Source organism: Oratosquilla oratoria, unplaced genomic scaffold (genome assembly GCF_046742065.1).
Source record: "Oratosquilla oratoria isolate Oo_2021 unplaced genomic scaffold, ASM4674206v1 SCAFFOLD292, whole genome shotgun sequence".
Lineage (NCBI taxonomy): Eukaryota > Metazoa > Arthropoda > Malacostraca > Stomatopoda > Squillidae > Oratosquilla > Oratosquilla oratoria.
Genome location: NW_027467643.1, coordinates 1 through 21719, shown reverse-complemented (window position 1 = coordinate 21719; position 21719 = coordinate 1). Strand labels below are relative to the sequence as shown.

The 21719-nt window shown below is 37.4% G+C and overlaps 2 protein-coding genes across 2 annotated transcripts in view; one reads left to right on the top strand and one right to left on the bottom strand.

The window, feature by feature from the left end:
• Positions 1-5879, top strand: part of LOC143023052 (transmembrane protein 87A) — a 37135-nt gene extending 31256 nt beyond the window's left edge. Inside the window, exons 12-14 of the mRNA XM_076181522.1 lie at positions 639-691; positions 945-972; positions 3954-5879. Coding sequence (XP_076037637.1) covers positions 639-691; positions 945-972; positions 3954-3995 — 123 coding nt within the window. The 3' untranslated portion in view covers positions 3996-5879. The remainder of the gene's footprint in view (positions 1-638; positions 692-944; positions 973-3953) is intronic.
• A 5362-nt stretch (positions 5880-11241) lies between these two features.
• Atg7 (Autophagy-related 7) lies at positions 11242-21041 on the bottom strand (the record flags this gene model as incomplete). The annotated part of the gene is given in 4 exon segments (XM_076181520.1): positions 11242-16371; positions 17692-17811; positions 19930-20083; positions 20926-21041. Coding segments are annotated over 4 exon segments (429 nt in total), but the record flags the coding sequence as incomplete, so codon positions are not given.
• Positions 21042-21719: the final 678 nt, after the last annotated feature.

The following is a 21719-nucleotide window of genomic DNA, read 5'->3' as shown; positions in this document are numbered from 1 at the left end:
TGTTTGAAATGAAGTGTTACAAAGGGTTAGAAGGATGGATAGAGTGACAAATGAGGAGTTGAAGCAGAGATTAGAGATAGAGAGAGAGTAGGTGGATAGGGTTGATGAAACAGTCCAAAGGTTCTTCCCAAAGAGATCTGTAGGATTGCCCAAGTAGCATTGTCAGCTGCTGGTGGTCTGTAGGTTTCCATTTGGTGAAACTTTGGGCAACAGTGACTATGATTACTATCACAACCACTGTCACCAATACTATCACTTCTACCACCACCATTTCTACCACTGCTCCCACTTCTCTTACCACCCCTACTTCTACCACTTCTACTAACACCACCCCACCACCACCATTTCTACCACCACCATCATCATTATCACCACTACCACCACCATTACTACCACCACTTCTACCATATACCACCATGACCACCACTACTACTATCACTAAACAGGCGACATAGAAACTGTCACACACTAAAAGATCACAGAGAATATTCCAGTGATTCTTCCCAGAGAGATGTACTCATATGGGGCACTGTGGGGCTGTAGGTTTCGAGTCATTGAAACTCAAATGTAACATTGACAGTATTGATTCAGATGCCTTTCATGTGGGTAACTAAGTTCTCATATCCTTAATCTCACAGGAAGATGACTTGAAGTGGGTTGAAGAAAATATCCCATCAACCATTGCTGACTCGTAAGTACCCTACTGTGAGTTGTGCTTAGGAATTGCTAATGAATAAATAGTATATCATATACAACAGGTGGTGAGTCAATTGATCCCATCTTTCCCCATGATATTTTGATTTTGGTGTCTTATCTTCATGGAAAGATCTATTGCAGACAGAAAAAGAGGTAGAAACTAGATTCATCTTAAAGTTACATGAAACTGAACATGGCATATATTATTTGTTGTGCTCTTATTCCTAATATATCTTTCATTGTTTCAGGGCTTTGCCACTCCTGGATTCTGATGAGGTGAGTTAATCTTGTTCTTTCAATTATTTGTAGTAATTAGGGTTATCAAATTTACTCAATCACTCACCCACTCACTCACTCATAGCCTCACTCACACTTGCAAATTGGATTTAGAAGAATTAAAGAAAGATAACAAATTAAAGAAAGAAAAGAATGACTCGGAAGATAGTGTGAAGCAAAGTATTGAAAAAACCAAAATTAATGAAGAAAATAGGAAAGAATTTTTTTATGAAACTAGGTATAGATATGGGTAAGGGGGAAAAAGCCCTTGGTATATGTATATATGACTAGATAAACACCATATGAGGACGGAGCCTTTATTTGTACGACGTTTCGCTTATTACAGCTTTTTCAAGTACAAGTTGAGATACAAATGCTTGAGATTAAATAAGGGGAAAGGAGGGAACGGGGAGAGAAAAAGGGGGGGGGGGAAGGAGGAGGAGGAGGAGGAGGGTGGGGGGATTGGACACTGGGAAAGGATGAGAATGCTGGCCCAAACGTCCGTGGGCGAAATGTCCACAAAGGGTGGTTTAAATATTTAATATTTTGCTGGCCATGGGTATTAGGGGAATAATGTGAGGAGATATGTTAAACATGCCCCTGTTTTGTTCAATAGTGTTCGTTCCTTGAATGATTGCTGCTTCTAAACACTTCCTGCGGATTTTGTCTGGTTCCCGCATCAGCAGCTCTGCATTCTTCCAGTCCATAAGATGGTTTTCCTTGTTTCTATGTGTCACACATGTATTGGTGATGACATCATGCCTTATTTAATCTCAAGCATTTGTATCTCAACTTGTACTTGAAAAAGCTGTAATAAGCGAAACGTCGTACAAATAAAGGCTCCGTCCTCATATGGTGTTTATCTAGTCAATCTTGTCGGCAGACTGCCACTTTTAAGCATATGTATATATACAGTGGTGGACAAAAACTTATGAGCCAGAATAAAAATATTAAATTTCCTCAAATAACCTACATTATCAGGTACTTACCAGCACTCTACTACTTTGTTGGACACCCCTTTCTCTTGATACATTCTTGGATACATTTAGGGACAAATGCTGCAAGATTTTGAAGCCACATAGGGTCCATATTCTTACAAACATCCTTGATGGCTACATCCAGCTTGGGGATTGATGAAGTGTTGCGCTCACATAACTTATCATTCATGAGTGGCCAGAGGTTCTCAATTGGGTTTAAATCAGGCAAATTACCTGGCCAATCTTTTGTATACGCCACATCACAGAATGCAAACCATTCTTTAATGATTTAAGCAGTGTGGCATGGTGCACCATCCTGCATGAAGACATCTGTTTTGTACTGAATTAAACAGTCTGTAATCTGTTGGATCTTCCTTGTTTCCTCCCTTATAAATTGGTACAATGCATTCTTCCAGTCCTGTGGCACCTTTCCTTCTTGAAGTGAGAATTTAGTTATATTGTATATTTTATCTGTTAATTCCTCCATGCATTCTTTCAGTATCCAATTTGCAATTCTGTCTGGATCATGTGATTTTCTGACATCAAGGGTTTTGATTTGGTCACTGATTTCCTTCTGTGTTACAATTATTTCTTTCATTGAGGGGGATATCTCTCTATTTCCTCACAGTTAGGTGAGTTTTCTATTGTGAATACTGATTTGAAGTGGTTGTTCATAATTTCAGCCATTTCCAGTTCTTCTGTATATTCGTATTTACCCTGGCGCAGCTTTTCTATTTCTTGTTTATTCTTCAGTTTGCCATTTACATACCTGTAAAATAGTTTGGGTTCTTCCTTGCATTTTTCTATATTTTTTTTTTCGTAGTTTCTCTTTTCATCTCTGCGTATTTTTACATAATCATTTCTTAGTTTGATGTACATTAGCCATTTGCTTGTTTTCTTGTCTTTTTTCCATTTCTTCCAAGCTTTGTCTCTTTTATCCTTAGCCTCACTACATTTTTTGTTGTATGAGCTTTTTATGTATGTTCTTTCCTTTTTTGTTGTGGTACATTTTGATTCACTCCCTCATTATAAATTTCTTTTAGTATATTCCATTTCTCTTCCATCCCTTTGTGTGTGGGTGTATTTACCTAGTTGTATTTACCTAGTTGTAATATACGGGAGGGGAGCTATGCTCGTGGTGACCCGTCTTTGTATCTCTCCGCATCAAGTTTTATCTTAAAATCTTGTATAGTGTTAGCACATACTGTTTTGTTGTCTAATTTGTTCCATGTATTTACATAGTTGTATTACGGGAAGGGGAGCTATATTTGTGGTTACCCGTCTTTGTATCTTGCAACATCTAGTTTGTTCTTAACCCCTTCCATACGGTGCCGCACACGTAGGCGTCATGAGGAGCAAGTGGATTCGCGACGCTGCCATATCGGCGTCTTGATTATATTTATTGTAGTCGCCCCTGTGTTTTTACATTCTCCCAAATGCGCCCTGAATCCCATTCTTTGTGGTTTTCAAAATTCGCGGGTGAAAGAGAGAACGATCGATATAAGCGGCGACTATATTTTATGATAAGAATATTATTACGTGACGTCATACGGCTGGCATTGGCTGCTGCCCGCGAGATTTAAGTCCCGTACTGAAGTGGTTAAATCCTTGTATGGTGTTTGCACACACTGTTGTTTTGTCCAGTTTGTTCCAGATACCCACCACTTGTTTTTTTCCAGATCTTCTATAATTATCCTTTTTGAGTTTCTTTTCATGTCTTCTCTGTCAAGGACTTCCATGTCTTTCATGATTCTCTGAATGTCCAATAGAGCCCCTGTCTTTTCTATGTTCCAGGGTTGGTAGTTCCAGTTTAGACAATCTTTGTTCAAATATCAGTTTTGAAAGTATGTATGTATGTGTTTGTTTTAATCACCATCCACCACCCACTGCCCACCACCACCCACTGCCTGCCACCACCACTACCATCACCATCTTATATTGTCATAACAATCCTTTCATGACTTGTTTTTTTGTGGAATAATGTATTGTTCCATTTTTCAACAGGAAATTGTGAACACCAAATTTGAAATGTCCAAGATGGAGTAATGTGCCAGTTTATCCTAGAAAACTGACACTAATTTCTACAGATAGTCATATGTTGCACTTCTGTACAGCAGCTTAACTTCTGCCAATGAGAAGGGGTCATAGAGAAGAAGGACCAAAGAATGAAGAATGAAAATATAGTCACGTGTTAATGTGGTTGCATGTTTGCCATTGATGCAGTGGCTGTAGGTAAATGCTATAGCTTGAAGAGACTTAAAAAATATATAAACTGGCAGTGTGCATCAACATAAGTGTTATTAGATGGAGTGCTGCCAAGCATCATGTAATTTTTTGAGATGTAAGTATTGGTGACAAAAGTATTACTTTCTTTACAAATTACAGATACTTATTATGGAGTCCATGCTATATATTTGAGATGCCTAAATACAACAGGTATACTTGATTTAATGCACTTGTCTTCCTCCTAAAAAAAAAGTATCTAAAATAAAAATGTGCTTAGTAACAAAGCCACCTTTCTGAATTGCAGTGTTGATATTTAAATTACAACCCACATCATTTTGATGGTGTAATACCACATCTACATGGCAAAAGTTATGCAGTTTTATGTTTGTCATTGATGCAGTAAATGGGATGAATCAGTGTTCAATCAATCAATCAGTTGTTACCTCAAGTTTTGCCAACTAGAACCCACAGCTTCACAGCAGTTGTCAGTAATCCTTGGGCCCTCTCATAGATTTCTGGGAAGAAACTTTGGGCTGATGTCTGTATTTTATTAGTGCGAGACTTTTTGTTATCAACTGAAACTAGTAGGAGAGGAACAGTCATGGGTTGTCAGCTCTCCTTGTGTTTAAAGATGCCGAAAACATGAAAGACTAAGTGTCAGCCCCACTGGGCTATACCACCAAATAGAAGTGAGGAAGTTCATGGGTGTGAAGATTGGCAGCAGGGAGAAGACTAACTGATGTCCTCACAGGACCACCTTGTACAGGTACCTGTTGTTGGTCCCTGAATTAGTGTTGAATTGGGCTAATATTTATCATTATTGAATGATATTCCATACATATATACTTACATTTTGAGCTTATTTCACAGATCTGCATTTTAGAAACTTGCATGGTGGAAAACCAAAGCAATGATTTATTTTTGTGGCCAACCTGTACATGTATCAACAGTAGGGAAGTTTTGTTTCTTATTAACATCATTTTGCTTGAAACTTGAATGTTATTTTCTTAGGCAAGGCTGGGAATCACTTGAGATTAGTACAAGATGCAGTAGATTCCCAGGGGTTCCTCTGATATAAGCTATAATTCCATTTATTTTGACTGGGAGCCAAGAAAAGAGGGAGGGAAGGGTGGTGAATGGGAGTGGAGTATGTGGGGATGAAATGGGAGTTGATTTATACCATTGACTTTGGCTTCCTCCCTTGTAAGGGGAAAAAGCCCTTGGTATATGTATGTATGTTACTATTTTGTGTCTTTCCTTTCTTTAAAGTAGATGTGGTTTTATCTTGCAGTATCAAATAATTTCATTTCTACTGTATTAAACTTCAAAATGTATATTTTGAAGAGGGCACGTCTTTTCAAATGAAGTTCAAGGTGTAAGTTCCCTATAGTTAAACTTGCAAAGTAAGATTTTTCTGAAATCACATATAGGCATTTTTGTTCGTAATGTAAATTGAAAGAATTTTTTTTTTCTCTCTTTTTTCTTTAATGGAGTCTGGTGAAGGTACATGAATTGAATATATGTATAGAATAGGAGTGATAGCTGATTTCTTCCTCTTCTCTAAAATAATTGTTGGTCCTTGTAGTGGGAAGTTTCATATAATTGTATTCATTCAGCAATGAGGTTATCTGAATAAGTCTCAAATGTTGAGATCATTACCTAGTCCTGGTCCATTTATTAGCAGATTAATTTTTATCTTATTTTATAAAAATATATAGGTTTTTATATATTATTGTTATTATTATTATTATTATTATTATTAATATTATTATTGATATTATTATCATTATTGTTATAATTTTTATTATTATTATTTTTTTATTATTATTATTTTTTTTATTATTATTATTATTATTATTATTATCATTATTAATAATTACCCACCATCCAGGGGGAGCCAAGATAAGAGGGAGGGAGGAGGAGGAGGAGTGGGAGTGTTTTTTATGCCATTGTTTTTTGGCCACCTCCCTTGTAAGGGGGAAATGGGCATTGGTATATGTATGTATTATTATATATTATATATTCTTCTTCTTATCATTTTATTCAATTATTATTCTTCTTATTTTATTCTATTTCTCCCCATCTCCTTTTCTGCTTTAGGGGATAGAGAGGGGGTCATCAATTAAACACTTCGGTACAATGACATCTACGTAGGCATCATAAGCCATGAGTGGGTACACAAGGATGCTGGCATCAGTGCTTTGATTATATATATTTTTTGTAGTTGTACATAAGTTACCCCTGGATTCTGTGAACTGGTTTGATTACATTTTCTATGTTTATTATAACTCAGAGTAAAAGAGAACTTGTAACACAGCAAAGAATTTATATTTTATAATGCGAGTAGTGTAATGCATCGTTCATAAGGTAGCTGATGCTGCTCGCAAAAATTTGACATGTACTGAAGTGGTTAAATGAAGTAGCCTTGCTGTGGATGTACTGTGTCTTACTACATTGCCTCTGATCCAGGGCAGTGGGTGAGATGCAGGGATGACATATCATCCAGGAGGAGCCAAGATAAGAGGGAGGGAGGGGTAGATGGGAGTGGAGTATGTGGGGATGGAATGGGTGAGAGTGGATTTTATGCCTTTACTTTTTGGTTACCTCCCTTGTAAGGGATAAAAAGCTGTTGGTATCCATGTATGTATGTATTTTATTCTATTATTCTAGAGGTTGAAAGGTCTGTCAAAAATTTTGTTACTGCATTCTTTTTTAGGTCACAGAGATGATTATGTATACATAGCAGTCTCCAAATTTACCATAAGACTGCACTGTAATCCATCTCTCTCTCTCTTTCACTTTCTCTCTCTGTCTCTCTCTTGCTCACTCTGTATCTGTCTCTTTATCTTTTTCTCAGTGTCTCTTTATATTTTTCTGTGTCTCATTCTTACTCCCTTTCTGTCTCTCTCTCTTTTTCTTTCTTTTTCTCTTTCTCTTTTTTCTTTTTTTCTCTTTCTTTCTCTTTTTTATCTTTTTTCTTTCTTTTTTTATCTTTCTCTTTTTTCTCTTTCTCTTTTTTCTTTCTCATTTTTCTCTTTTTTTTTTTCCTCTCTCTATCTTTTTTTTTTCTTTTTCGTCTTCTCAAAAGAAGTCTGCCACATTTTCTCACCCTTGAATAGGTGTTGATATAACATCTCTGTGGGATACTAATTTCATTGGTTTCTTGTGGATGAGACAGAAGCTAGCTTTGTTCACACATACTCACCCCACTGTAATGCATGACCAAAACTGCTTGTGCAATTTCATAAATACAAGTGGATTTGGAAATTTATCTTCCAGTGCACTAAAGATTTCTTGTTTTCCATGGTCCATTATTTTTTGGAAATTACTTCCATTGGTAGAAATTATATTTCATTATTTTTATGGGGCAAATCATGGATTAGAAATTGCCAAATTTACTTATAATCTTGGTCCAGTTACCCCCACCTGTCCATGACATGACTTGATACTTGAACTCAAAGACTTTCAGTAATCTTTGAAATTAAAAGTAATATGTGAGGAAAGAAAAATCTGTTTACAAATTTTGTAAGTTTTCTAGTGTCTCTCTGTTAATGTATGCAAATGTTGTTGTCTCCTCATTTTTATATCCGCTCTTTATTTTGTTTGTAAACTTCCTTACTGTGCGCACACTAGATTTAGCTAAGCTATTTATCATAGAAATATTAATCACCGTATCATTTGGCACAGGATACTTGTAAGCACATTCAATTTCTCTTCTACAGAAAACTTGTTTGCTTTTTAATTATTACAGACATAGGTCCTTTTCATTTAGGCATGAACTTAGCAAAGATGAAATAAGGATATCATTGATATTCTCAGCATTTTTTATGTAAGCCAGAGGATAGAGTATATGAATCCTCACAACAGAATTAGAACAAAATACATTTATGTTTGTTAAAATTAGCACAGACATTATCTATACATGTATCAAATAGTGCTTCCACAAGTCAGCCACAATGATGGAGCACTAGGGTGGGAAGTACATGTGAGGTTGTAATAGAACCAGTTTTCTGTCTTATTGCACCAAGTGTAGCCCAAGGTTGGAGTTCAGGTATAGAAGTAGTACACTGAACTGATTATTAACCCTTTCACTGCCGAAGATGACATACAAATTCTATTCAACCTACTGCCAGGTAATTTTATTCAGCTGAGGGAAAGAGATGCCAGTAGAAACCTTAAACACTATTTTGGTTTAACTCTATTGATACAAAAGACAACTGCTGATGTGAGGCAGTTTTATTCAATTGAACTAAAACTGCCAGCCAAAGGCTCAAAAGACCATTTCAGCCAACCCATTCACTGCTGAAGACAACTTTTTCTGACCGCTGCTGCTGCTGGGCAGTTACATTTAGCTTCAGTTGTATCCACCAGTAAGAGGTTTAAAGATCCTCTTAATAACCTTTTCATTGCTGATGGCAACTTAGATGTTCCATTCTCGCTGCTGCCAAGTGATTTCATCCAGTTGAGAGATTTTTTTTTCTGGCAGTCAGAGAATAAAATTATTCTTCCTGTTAAAGAGGGAGGAAAGGGTGGTGGATGAGAATGGAATGAGTGGGAGTGGGTACTTGCCTTTTGGCTTTGCTACCTCTTTTGTTAGGAGGAAGAAGCCCTTGGTATATAGATAGTTAAAGCATACAGAGGAACACTATTTGAAAGATGTTATTCATACAGTTTAGGTTTCAGGTCATCCAAATAAGTTGTTTTTTTGCCTAACCCATATGAATGTATTAATTTTTAGTGATTGACATTGAACAGATTTTCAAAATTCCCCAGGTCATCCAAATAAGTAATTTTTTTGCCTAACCCATATGAATGTATTAATTTTTAGTGATTGACATTGAACAGATTTTCAAAATTCCCCAGGTTTTGGTTAAGTTAAAAAATGAAGCAGGACTTCAAAATCATGTCCCTTCCCAGTTGGATGAGCTTGAAGTTCCCTTTCTCTTGATAACTTCATATTTTAAACACTTACCAAGACAAACATCACATAGTCTCTATTATAGAGGACACAGTTATATTCATCCTTCACATTTGAACTGGTTTAATTAACTCACAGCAAGAAATATCCACTTATATAAGTAGTATTTACTGAAATGTCAAGATATTTGTATATGTATGTGTGTGTGTGTCTCCTATTCTCTAAATTTTCTAACATAACCTAGACTCAGATTCATGTACAGTTCCAACTTCTATAACTTTGATTTCCATTTATCATATTTAGATTTGAAATCGTATATTGTTTGAGCTTGGGCTATATCACCTTCTAAGCTATTCCATATGTTTATACATCTATTTGGAAAACTATTTCTTCATATCCTTTCAACATATGTGTGTGTGTGTGTGTATATACACACACACACACACACACACACACATATATATATATATATATATATATATATATATATATATATATACATATATATATATATATATATATATACACACACACAATGAAAATGCTGGAGATGAGTGTTCTACAAATACAGGTTAACCACTATGAACAGAAACAACCAAAGCAGAGTACTTATGTGTATTACATACATCAGGGCAAAATTGAGAGAAGTGTTTTTGCATTAATGATGTAATACACAAAAGTGCTCTGCTTAGGTTGTTTTTCTTCAAAGTGATTGACTTGCATATATATATATATATATGTATGTATGTATATTTATCTAGTATTTTACGGGACTAGAGCTATGCTCGTTTTGACCCGTTTTTGTATCTCTCCACATCCAGTTTGCTTTTGAAATTGTTTATGTATATATGTAAACATCACACATACACATACATAGTGTAGAAGAGAGCAGGGATGAAAAGTGAGTTGTAGGACAATATAGATTGGGGCACTGAGATGGTTTGGGTGTATCAAGTGAGTCAGAAAAAATGACTTGAATAACATAGAAAGTGGAAGTGGATTGAGTGAACTTAAAGAAAACCAAGAATGAGGTGGATGGATGGGTTCAAGTGGGCATTGGATGCAAAAGGAGCATCTGGTGAGCAAGCAAGACTACAAAAAAATAAAAATGAATGAAGAGTGGTTCTATAAGGATGAAAGAGTGACATTGACTGAGGAGATGTTATGCTCCATAGTGAATGGTAGGGTGGGGGTTGCCATATAATGAAGTTGTGAGAGTGAACCAGTTCTGAGAGTTGGGCCCTGGTGTGGAAGCACTTTGTATTGCTGCATTGCCTTAGACCCAAGTGTTCTGGTGAGGGACAGGAATGACCCTTCCTCCACAAGTTATCAGGATGGTAGAGGCAACAAATGGCTACAGGCTAGGCTTATGCTTTGATTCAGCCACTTTTCCTTGCAAAGAGAAAAAAAGACTGTCTCTTCTCCAGATGGCATATCTATTGTTTCCCAGCTGTAGATGGAAAAAATTGGGAGTTAACTCTCAACTAAGCACAAAATATCAGGCTCATTTACCATCAAGTAATCATTTATCTCTTAACCTGGCCTATAGTAAATTATCTACATTAGCATAGGCCACTCTTATTTTAATTGTAGTGTATCTTGTGCTACAGTGTCCCCTTGTCTTTTTCAAAACCATTTCCTCAAGCTCTGATTGAAAATTCTTTAGAATTTTTTTCACTCGCCTTTTGTCTTTATTTTACTTTTGCATTTGATTTCCTTTACAAGTTCCCATGTCTTTACACTTTCATCTTAGTCACATTTTTCTTAATCTAAATATTTTTAGATTTGTTTTCCTGCTAATTTCCAAGTCTTGCCAATTACTTCATTTGTTATGGCTTCCAACTTAAAAGTCTATTTTTCATTGGATGTGAGCCATTTCTCTTATACTGACTTAACATAAACACATGATCAATCTGATCAGTTGCATCCAAGTTGTTTCCCATAATCATGGAGGTAATTTCCCTAGCCCTTTGCATCTCATGTCCTTAGTGTACCTTCCATGAAGTGATGTGGTCTTCTGGCCAGCCAACAATTATGACACGTCTAGTTTGATACAGCTACATCTCTGACAAGAAATTCTCTTTACTTAATAAATTTCATTGCTCCTTCCAGCCTATGTTCTTTGCTTTTCTGCTGCTCCATGATCTCTTTAAAGTTTACTGCATCCTTCCATTGACCAGGTAACCAATTTTGTTGAACCTTCAAAAATTCATTGGTCCCCTTCCCTTACCACTAGCTGAAAATGGTAAGGGGAATTGTAGGAGAGAGGCCAAATGCAGAGTGTGGGATCCAATGTATTTAATGTTAAATACATTGAATCCCATACTCTGCATTTGGCCTCTCTCCTACAGTGCTGTTGCAGTCGTTGCTGCTTTTACTCATGGTAAGGGGAAGGGGAACAGTCACTGGTTGTCAGCTCTCCATGTGTGAAAAAGTGTAAGAAATACAAGTTGAAGTTGATAGAGAGAGATCTTCGGCCCAGTCCAGAGAATGACAGTCAGCTCCTCAGGGCTGCACCCCCTGATAGAGGTAAGGGGGTTGACAGGGCACCTTCACTCTTCAGGACTTGCATACAGGTACTTGAGATTGGTCCCCTGATTTTTCCCATCGGATCTCTTTCCACCTGTTCTCTGGTTCATTATCACATTTCTCAATCTAGAGAATAATGAGGCAGTAGCTACTACAACAAAAAGTATTGTGATTTTTTCCACAGAATTATTTGAATAACATGTTAGATTTTAGTGTCCATGAATAATAGTAGATATTCAAATAGCTCTACAGCACATGGAATAAAAGATTAGAAGACATATTAGGAATGAAAATTCCTTATGGAAATATACTAGAATTCTCTGGACTCTGGTTTTGAATATTGGAGATTTCCAAATTTAAGAGATTCAGAGTGATAATGATAATTGTTGGTTCGAGTTTCACTGAGTAGAAAACCTATAGCTACACAGTGGCACACAGTAGTTGACGATGGTCCTCAGGAACTCCCACAGATCTCATTGGTAAGATCCCCCCCCCTATATTTTTTCTGTTGTATCAATGTGGAAATGTTTCTGTGTCAACTGCTGAAAGTAGTAGGAGGAAAGGAGCAGTTGCTGGTTGTTGGCTCTGTGTATGAAAAGGCATAAAAAAAAAAAAAAATAAGTTCATAGAAAAATATACTGGGCCAAGTCTGGAGACCAAGTGAGTGAGCTCCTAGGGGATGCATCTCTTAAGGGAGGGGAGAGAATTGATGGGTTTAGAAAATGTTTTGAAAATGGGTAGCTGTGCTGTCCATATAGCAGGACCAGCAGAAGCAGGTACCCGTCATTGGTCCCAGAGATTCTCAATAGAAATATCTTTAAAATGAACTTGAAAATTGATATATTTACTTTCATGTCAAAATCATGTTTTCTTATTTTTTATTTTATTTTTTATTTTTTATTTTTTTTCCATTTTTCATCCATTGCTGTTTGAAGCCTCTTCATCCAACAGTTTGAAACCAAAGGTAACCTGGTGTGCTGTAGTGTAGTGGGTTGTCATACACACAGGACCTCGAACATGAGTCCAAAGAAATGTGTTTTTCCTCGTAACCTTTCTATCATACCTTTATTTTCATTTGTTTACAAAATGGTGGAAGATGTATTCATATATTTTGTGATGAGAAGTGAGATTCATTTGGTTACTGGCTTATAGTATTGTATATTTTTTTTCATATATGGAATAATAATTTTTTTTTTATTGTACAAAATGAATTGGCTGGTGGACAGAGCATTCCAAATTCCAGTCAACTTTTGTACTTTGCACTGATCATGGTGACAGATGTAAATATCTTAGTTGATACAGTATAACATTAATAGCAAGGTTTTATCAGTGTGTGTGAGTGAAGATTTAGAGTAATATATTTATCTGTTTGCTGTGCAGATTAAATTTCTGTTTCATGGATGATGTTCCTACATCCAGGGTGAAACTGTTAGTAGACACAACTAAAAGTGGAAATGAGGATATGATGCACTTTGAGAAATATTTTTCTTTGTTATAACAAATACTTTCTTTTATAAACCAGCAGTGAACCTTCTGTTTTGTGCACAAAATGATCAGGAGAGTTAGGGGTTGTCCTAAAATTTAAGACTCCTTTCATTCTTTTGCTTAGGATTTGGGATTGCTTGATGAGTCACTTAATTTCATGGTCATCTCAAAATATTACAAGTTAAGAGTGAATTTGTATGTACAGCCAACCCTCCTATATTGTGTGTTTCATCATTGCAGAGCTTGTTATTGCAGTGGTATAAAAAATAACTCCCAGTATCACAATAAAAATTCTGTAATCAAAGGGTAAAATTCAAACTTCCTGCTCTACAGTAGCAGAGCAAGCAACTGGTATGATTGCACTTGATGTTAAGCATCACCATTAACTCAAGAGTATAGCCTTTTTTGACCTTTTATTTGGGGATAGATTTTACATTATAGCTTTTTCTTTTTGTAGTTATATGGCATCCATAAACTGTAGTATTGTACATCCCCAGTCAGAAAACATGAAACATGTTGCACATACATAAACAAAGTGGTCAGTGAATTTTGTTACAAAACTATCATTACAGATGGTTGCCTGATTATATATTGACAACTCAATTTACAGATAATATATTAAAGCATCACTTTATTACTGGTACCTCTGGTAATCACTCAAAATACGACATATATGGCACTTGATATAGAAAATTCAGTAGAAAAATAAAGTGAAGAACAAAATATTATGAAAATAATAATTCACATTATGGAAGCCTAAAAAAGGTGGAAGCTTCCCACCTTGCAGAAGACTTGAGTAAATTTTCATTCACTTTTAAACTCTAATGAGTAACATGAGGTATAGTTGTATAAAAATAGGTGACATAGGGAAATATATTGGAGAAAACTCTTAGTTTGGGCAAGGATTGGAATTTTCCTCAGAAATTATATAAAGTTGTGTAATCATAGTTTCTATAATTGTGGCCATCATAGGACACCAATTACCCACAATAATGAAGGGTGACTGTATATATGTGAGTGCTTGCTTTCTTTATATCAATAAATCTTCTTGCATTGTTATTTTGAGTCTTTGACATTTCTCTCTCTTTCATCTCAATGCCCCAAGTACTTAAGACTGAAGACAATATTAGGCAATAGTGATATTGGTTTTAATCATTAAAACTAACTTGCAGTCAGCTGTTGTAAGAAGTTTTCAAGGAAACAAATATATAAAAAAAAAAAAAAAAAATTCAGACCTCATGTTACACCCAGATAAAACTTGTCAATTAACTTTGCACTTCTAAAAGGTAAAACTAAATAATAATAATAATAATTGATGACCTGAGTTTCACTGACTGGAAACCTGCAGCCCCACAGTGGCTGGCAGTAGTTCATGAGCCCTTCCAGATATTTCTGGGGAAGATATGTTGGACTGTTATCCCTGTGGTATTAGTTTGTGACTGTCTCTTTGTTACAATTAAAAGTAGTAGGAAGAGACATTTTGCTAGTTGTCAGATCTTGTATGAAGTGGTGGAGGTAATACAGAGTTAAAAGAGGGAGATCATGGGCCCAGTCTGGAAACTGAGTGTCAGCCTATCTTGGACGCACCTCCAGAAGGAGATGAAGTTCATTGATAGCAGGGAAAATATTTCTGTCTTGGAGGTCTACTTGCAGGCAACCAACCCAAAGTTATGAAAATAAAACAAGTGGTGAGCCAGAGACTGATTACAAAGAACAATTTGATTATGTTGTACTGGTTATTTCTATTTGGTTATGAATTAAAGAATTTCAATTCAATTATTTTATTTGAGAATGTATATATATATATATATATAAAGTTGAAGGGTTTGCTAAGGTATTTCAGAGTACCTCCAGCCAAAGCCAGATCCCACACACTAAGCTAAGCACCCTTCTGTCTTCGTATGAGGAAGACTAAGCAGTCATTTTATGTTAAGTCACTTTAATTACATTCCTTTCTTGTGCCTAAAGTTGACACAAATGTGTCAAAGTGGGACTTGCCCCCTTTAGGAAATTACTTCAGTTGGCAAATTAATCAGCATGAAAAGTTGTACAGTTCGTTGGTTATATTTTATGAATTACTTTTTTAAGCTACAGAAGGCATTTGAGATAATACAAATAATGTAACTTGATATTATCATTGATTACGTAGTTTTATACTGCAATTATGTGATTAAATAAATGCTTTTGTAGTTGTAAAGATCAACACTTTATTTCCTTGTCAATATAGTGACAAAAGTGGTCATACTGGATTACAAATTATATTTAATGTTATGGTGATTTTCATTTAGTGAATGTGTTACAACAAATTGTCTGTGTTTTGTTAAGTATGGATTATATAATAAAAATTACATTACTAGGCAAACATCTTTCTTCATTCTTCCATGTTTGAATTATAGTTATGGCACAGCCATATAAATATATATATATACTGTACTGTATATACACAGACCCTTCCCCACCTTGTTTGTGTGGGTGGCTGAGTCAAAGCACTCGCCTAAAATATTGAACCACCCATCTCGTGGCAGTGATGCAAAAGTAAAGGGTAGCCCTGTCCCCTGCCACACTGCAATGCAGCAAGGCACAGTTCTTCCTCTGCAAGGTCAGAGCGGTTTACCCCCACTGCTTCACTGTATGGTGACCCCTTCCCTCTTTATCCACTCTAATAACCATGAAGTAGGTGAGTAATCCCTTCAAGCTGCCTCATCCATTCACGATCTCCCTCAATTCACAACTATTGTTAGCACATTCTTCCCTGTTTAACAAACACGTTAGATGCACTATCAACTCATTTCATCCCATCCACCCATATCATCCTCATGTCTTACTCACAAGCTCAACATATCTATTTCTGATTTTCATAATCTTTGTGAATCTTTCCTTGTTTACTCATTCATTCTCTCCATATACCCAAAGCATCCACTCTTTTTCCCTGTGCACCAGCTTTCTTCCTACCTCTGTTCTCTGCCCCATCTCCACATTTCTGACCATCCATTCTTGTAACACATATCACACTTTTCAAACATTTATCCTAAAAACAGTCTCTTCTTTATAGTCTGCTCTGTACAGCAATGTGGATATACTTCCAATCATATACTGTCCACTGATTATCCTCTTACCAACTCTTTGAATAAGTGAATGGAAATTATAAATGATAACAATTCTCATTTCTGACATTGTAATCAGTTTTTATAAATACAGTAATAACCTTTTGATAAAATACAACCTTCACTCTATTTCACTCTCACTGTCAGATAGCTCCCAGATCTGCAAGAGAAAGAAAACAAAAACAATATTAATTAAATTTCTATGAGTACACGGGTCTCACAATTCGCCAAGGTAAGGGGGATTTTTGTCGAAATGTGAATCATCTCCATATTAGCAGACAAACTAGAAATTTGTGTTTTTGATGCAGTTTGAATGTTGAATTTGTGAATTTGGTTGTTGAATTAAGGTTTAGGGGTAGGAATTTATTGAGGTCAAATCTGTGAGTTGTCGAAATGTGGTTTGTCAGTTTGGGTGACCTCAATGTATGGTCACCAATTCTGATAAGATCACAAGCTACATTACCTGGTGCCCTTGATATCAAAGAAGTTCTGCACAATCCATAAGCTCATGATAAGTTTTGTGTCACATAACAAAAAAGGAAATAAAGTATACATACAAGACATACATTTACCAAAGGCTTTTTCCCCCTTATAAGGGAGGTAGCCAAAAAACAAAAGCATAAAAACCACTCCCACCCATTCCATCTTTAAAATACTCCACTCTCCTCCACCCTCTTCCCTCCCTCTTATCTAGGCACCTCCAGGATGATGGGCCATCCCTGCACCTCTCCCACTGCCCTGGGTCAGAATCAGTGTCGCAAGACACAACACACTCAGAGCAAGGCTGTTTCATTAAATTGGTGACCCCCCTCTCCGTCCCTTCATGTAGAAAAAGACAAGACAGGGAGAAATCCCTTCAGGCTGTATCAAATTATTATTCACACATACTCCCTCACCTCCCCCATCCCCCATCCACTCCCATCATCCAGGAGGAGCCAAGATAAGAGGGAGGGAAGGGGGTGGGTAGTAGTGGAGTGTCTGAGGATGGAGTGGGTGGGAGCAGGTTTTGTGTCTTTGATTTTTGGCTATCTCCCTTCTAAGGGGGAAAAAGCTTTTGGTATATGTATGTATGTATTTATATACCAAGAGTTTTTCCCCCTATATATGAGGCTTGGTATGATAAATTGGAGAGTAGGAGGCAGACCCCACATGCCACTACCACAGAAGCAAGAAAAAAGATGAAGTGGCATCCTAGAAAATGTACAGGAGAGATAGAATATATCAATATATTGACCCAAGATTTTTAGGACTCTTGACTAGTGGAAGGAATAGGTCATTCAGTTTTATTGATGGGTGTAGTAAAAGTGAAAAAGTGGTTAAGAATTCATCTATGACTGGCAATTTCTCTATGGATATAAAAGACTACTGCTTGAATGGACCACAGGAATGTTACTATTCTCTGAAATATTGACTGCATATAACTATAGAGTTAATACCCAAGTGTGAGGTCTATTACAACAACTACTAATAATAAATTTACCTCTGCTGCATTGGTGCCTTGATGGAGTTTGTTTAGCTCAGTTATCTCCTCAAGGAAAGATGGGTTGTTGAACACTTTTAATAAGAACTCGAATCCTTCTTCTCTATATGCTGACAAAACCTGTGAGAGAACATTTAGATTTAGCCAGATTCAATATTACTACAACTGAAAACTGACACTTAAAATTTGTCAAGTTAAATACAGTGTAGGACATGATGGGGCTACAGTGGTGGACTGTCTGTGGGTGCCCAACAGAACCAAATGTGGATAAAGGATGATTGGAAACCTGATGCAATGCCAGAGGCCAGCACAAACTCCCCACCTCCACAAGAAGGTGGCCCCCAAGGGCTGGCATGCGCTTTCTGGATCAATTTCAGATATCTCCTCTTTTATTCCTGTTTTTCACATAAGGAGGTCAGTACCTCAGTCCCTACCCTTCCACACCTCCTCTTAGTTGTAGACATAGAAACTCCAACCCAGGTTCATACACATGCCCTTCATGTACTTAAAAAAAGTTCCACCTCACAAGCACTACACAAACCTGTACACAGAGAGCTAGAGCTGCAACCATCACACAACACATGTATCCAAAAATGCACCAACACAAAAATACTCTAAACATACTATAAATAAACATAAAAAGAATCTCAAGCACACAGATGCTTCACTACTTACATGAACACAACATTCACATAACTTTAATCCAAGTCAATATAGTGTTACAGGGGTTAGGGATGGCCATCCACAAGGTGATATAGATAGTAGGAGACAGGAGTTTTGAATGGGTGTGTGATTAACATGAGATGGGGGAAGGGGGGCCAAAGGGCCTTTGGTATGTAATGGGTAATTAGGATAAATTTGATAAAAAAAAATTTTATCTTCTCTCATTTCAGAACCATTTGAAGGATTTAATAGCGGTAAAGTGCAATGGCGGAAAGCTGATTCTGTGTACTATTGGTGGGTGTGAGAGCTAGAGAGCACGGACGATTGGAAAGCATTGGAATACTGTAAGACAGTGACCTGCATCATGAAGATTCGTGCTGGATTAAACAATCTGGAAACCTTAGGGGCAGCTCAGTGCTCCTTGAATACCATGAAGGCCATGAGATGTGAGCTGGAGAATTGCAATGGAGATGTGGTAGCAGTGCCTAGCAGGAAGGATCATAGCAGGCATTCTGATTCTGTCTGCACAATGAAATTCATCAAGAAGCTGCAAAAAGAGGTGCAGCAAGATCCATGCAAGGCAATGTGGACCTTGGTGAAAGAGGTGGGGATTGGAGTTGCAACCATGAAGAAAGCACTGAATTAGGATCTTTGCTACTCCTCATACATGAGGTGCAAAGGCCAACTACTCACTGCCAAGGTCCAAGAGAACTGCCTTATGAAAGCCAAGAAACTCCTCAACAAGGTCAAACACCAAGTCGAGTTGAGAATGCTCTGGTTCTTCTCAGATGAGAAGAACTTCTACCAGGACCAGTTGCACAATGCACAGAACAACAGGTGGCTAGCCAACAGTCCGCACAAAGTCTTGCGCTTCATGAAGACCAAGCCCTCAAACTGTGATGGTCTTTGGGTGTGTTTCCAGCAAAGACCACATCATGTTGTCCCACATCTTTGAATAGGGACTCAGACTCACTTCAGATGGCTATATTGAGTTGCTGTCCACTGTTGTCAAGCGCTGGGTGGAGAGGGTGGCTGGAGGAACACCATACATGTGGGCAGCAGGACTCAGCCCTCTGTCACACATCCAGGAAAACCCAGAAGTGGGTGTCTGAAAACTTCTATGACTTCACCAGTCTCAACATCTGGCCCCCCCAACTTGCCTGATTGCATCACCATGAACTATTATGCGTGGGGCACAGTTGAAAAAGACATCAATTGTACCACCTGCAACACCTAGGATGAGCTGATTGCCAGGATCAAACTGGTGCCCAGGTGTCTCTCAAAGGACACCATGAAGGCAGTGTGCTGCAGGTTTAGGTCCCGTCTGGAGGCCATGGTGGAGGCTCAGGGCAGCTTCTTTGAGTGAGTTGTATTTGACAAAAGGTCCTCTAAGAGATGCACTTTGAATTTTGACAATACATCAACTTTTGGCCAAGATATGATACTTTTCTTTCCATTCTGAAAAAGTGTCAAATGTATCCCGAACACCTTGTATGTGTGTTTGTAATATAAATTTCTAACAAGAGATACAATTCTGAAAAGAAATAACACTTAAGATATAACATTACAACCTACATTTTTACTACATGCAGTGCACTGGTTGAAAGCCTGTGTTGCAGGAGTAAGGACTTGATGCCTGGCAATGAAGCCCCGAATGGAGTGGGGAACACGACCCAACACCCCTTCACTTCCATCATGTGTCTCAACTGTACTAGCGGGTGCACCGCCCCTGAAATAACATGAAGGAAAATGAGTGAAAATACAGATGGAACTATGGTAAAAGTTTAAGTGTTAACAAAAAATAATAGATATAGGTCTGATGGAATAAACTCTGTACATTCACTTATCAACACTACCTTTTCATTGTGATAATATCCTGTAACTATGACTAACAGTTCTATATTATTTACAACCCTGACACCAACCTTTTCTGTACTACATCTAATGACCATCATATAGTGCCTTCCATTATTCTTCAACATTTGTGAAAAACTGGTACACTTAGGTCTCTCAATCCAACACTCAGCAACTGCCACTTGTGCAGACATTTGGGTCCAGGACATAAAACCACTTTGGAAATTGGACCAGGACATAAAATGTCACCAATTCCCAAAGTGGGTTTATGTCACAGGCCCAAACATCCACACAAGAGGCTGTTGGCAAATGTTAGATTAAGAGCCCTTGGTGTACCTGCAAATGGTGGTACTGGAAGATGGATATCAGAAAGAATCATCTCCTGGCAGCCTAACTTTGAAACCTATCAACAGCCTCACCTTCTGAATGTAGGGCTGATATTTGGTCTCTAAAACAGGACCAAGATCTCTTTTCAGTTTTAACTGTACTTCTTCCACCTATTCACATAGGGAGAGCTCACAACTAGCAAATGCTCCCTTCCTCCTATGACTATAAGCTGGTGGCATAGAAATTGTCCTATACTAACAACAAGTTTCCAATTTTTGATACTCAAGGCAATAACTATTATCATCATCATTAACTCATACTACCATATACAACTTCTACCATGTCCCAGTGTGAGTATGCTCTCACCTCTTACTCTTATGCAGTACTTACCTGAGAGGATGCTGCAATATGGAAACCAGAAGTTCTGCCACTAGAGCTGAAGCAACAAAGGAAACCCCTGGGCGAGTGACAGTGCATTGCTGGTCAAGTGTCCGGTCTCTCATGGACTGCATGAATAAAAAGACATATCAACAATACATCACTGGTATATAGGAAAAAGAAAAATGAATGAAAAAAAAGATTCCACATACCAGTAATTCCAATTTTTCATACATACATATACCAAGGCTTTTTCCCCCTCTTTTCATACTATAATAAAAATTAAATTACCTCTTATTCAGTTACATAAAGCATGTACAATACACAAAAAAATATGTTCCCCCTATTGTGGGGGGTGGCTGGGTCAAAGCACACCCCACCCTGCACCCATAACACACCCATCCAAAAACCCATATACTGCCACTTCCATTATAGCCCCTATCCCTAACTCCACTGCTGAGGTGAGAAGCAATGCAGCAAGACACAGCACCTCCACTAATACCAGGTGATTTTATTCATCTGCAAGAAACATCCACTCCTCAAAAGTACTCCCAACTACATACAGTATGCCCACTCTAACCAATACAGACTTCTACACTACCATACACTTAATCTAATCTATACCCAATCTAACCTATTTTAAATATGTCATTCTAATCCTATAAAATAAACTCTCATTATGGTGGCCCATTTCAGATTTTGTCCAGACTAATGGTAAATGGTTTTATGTAGCTCTGGGGAGGACTCCACCAAATATGTCCTTAACTTGGGACCAACAGCAGTCTGGTATGACCCTGTCAACTAAA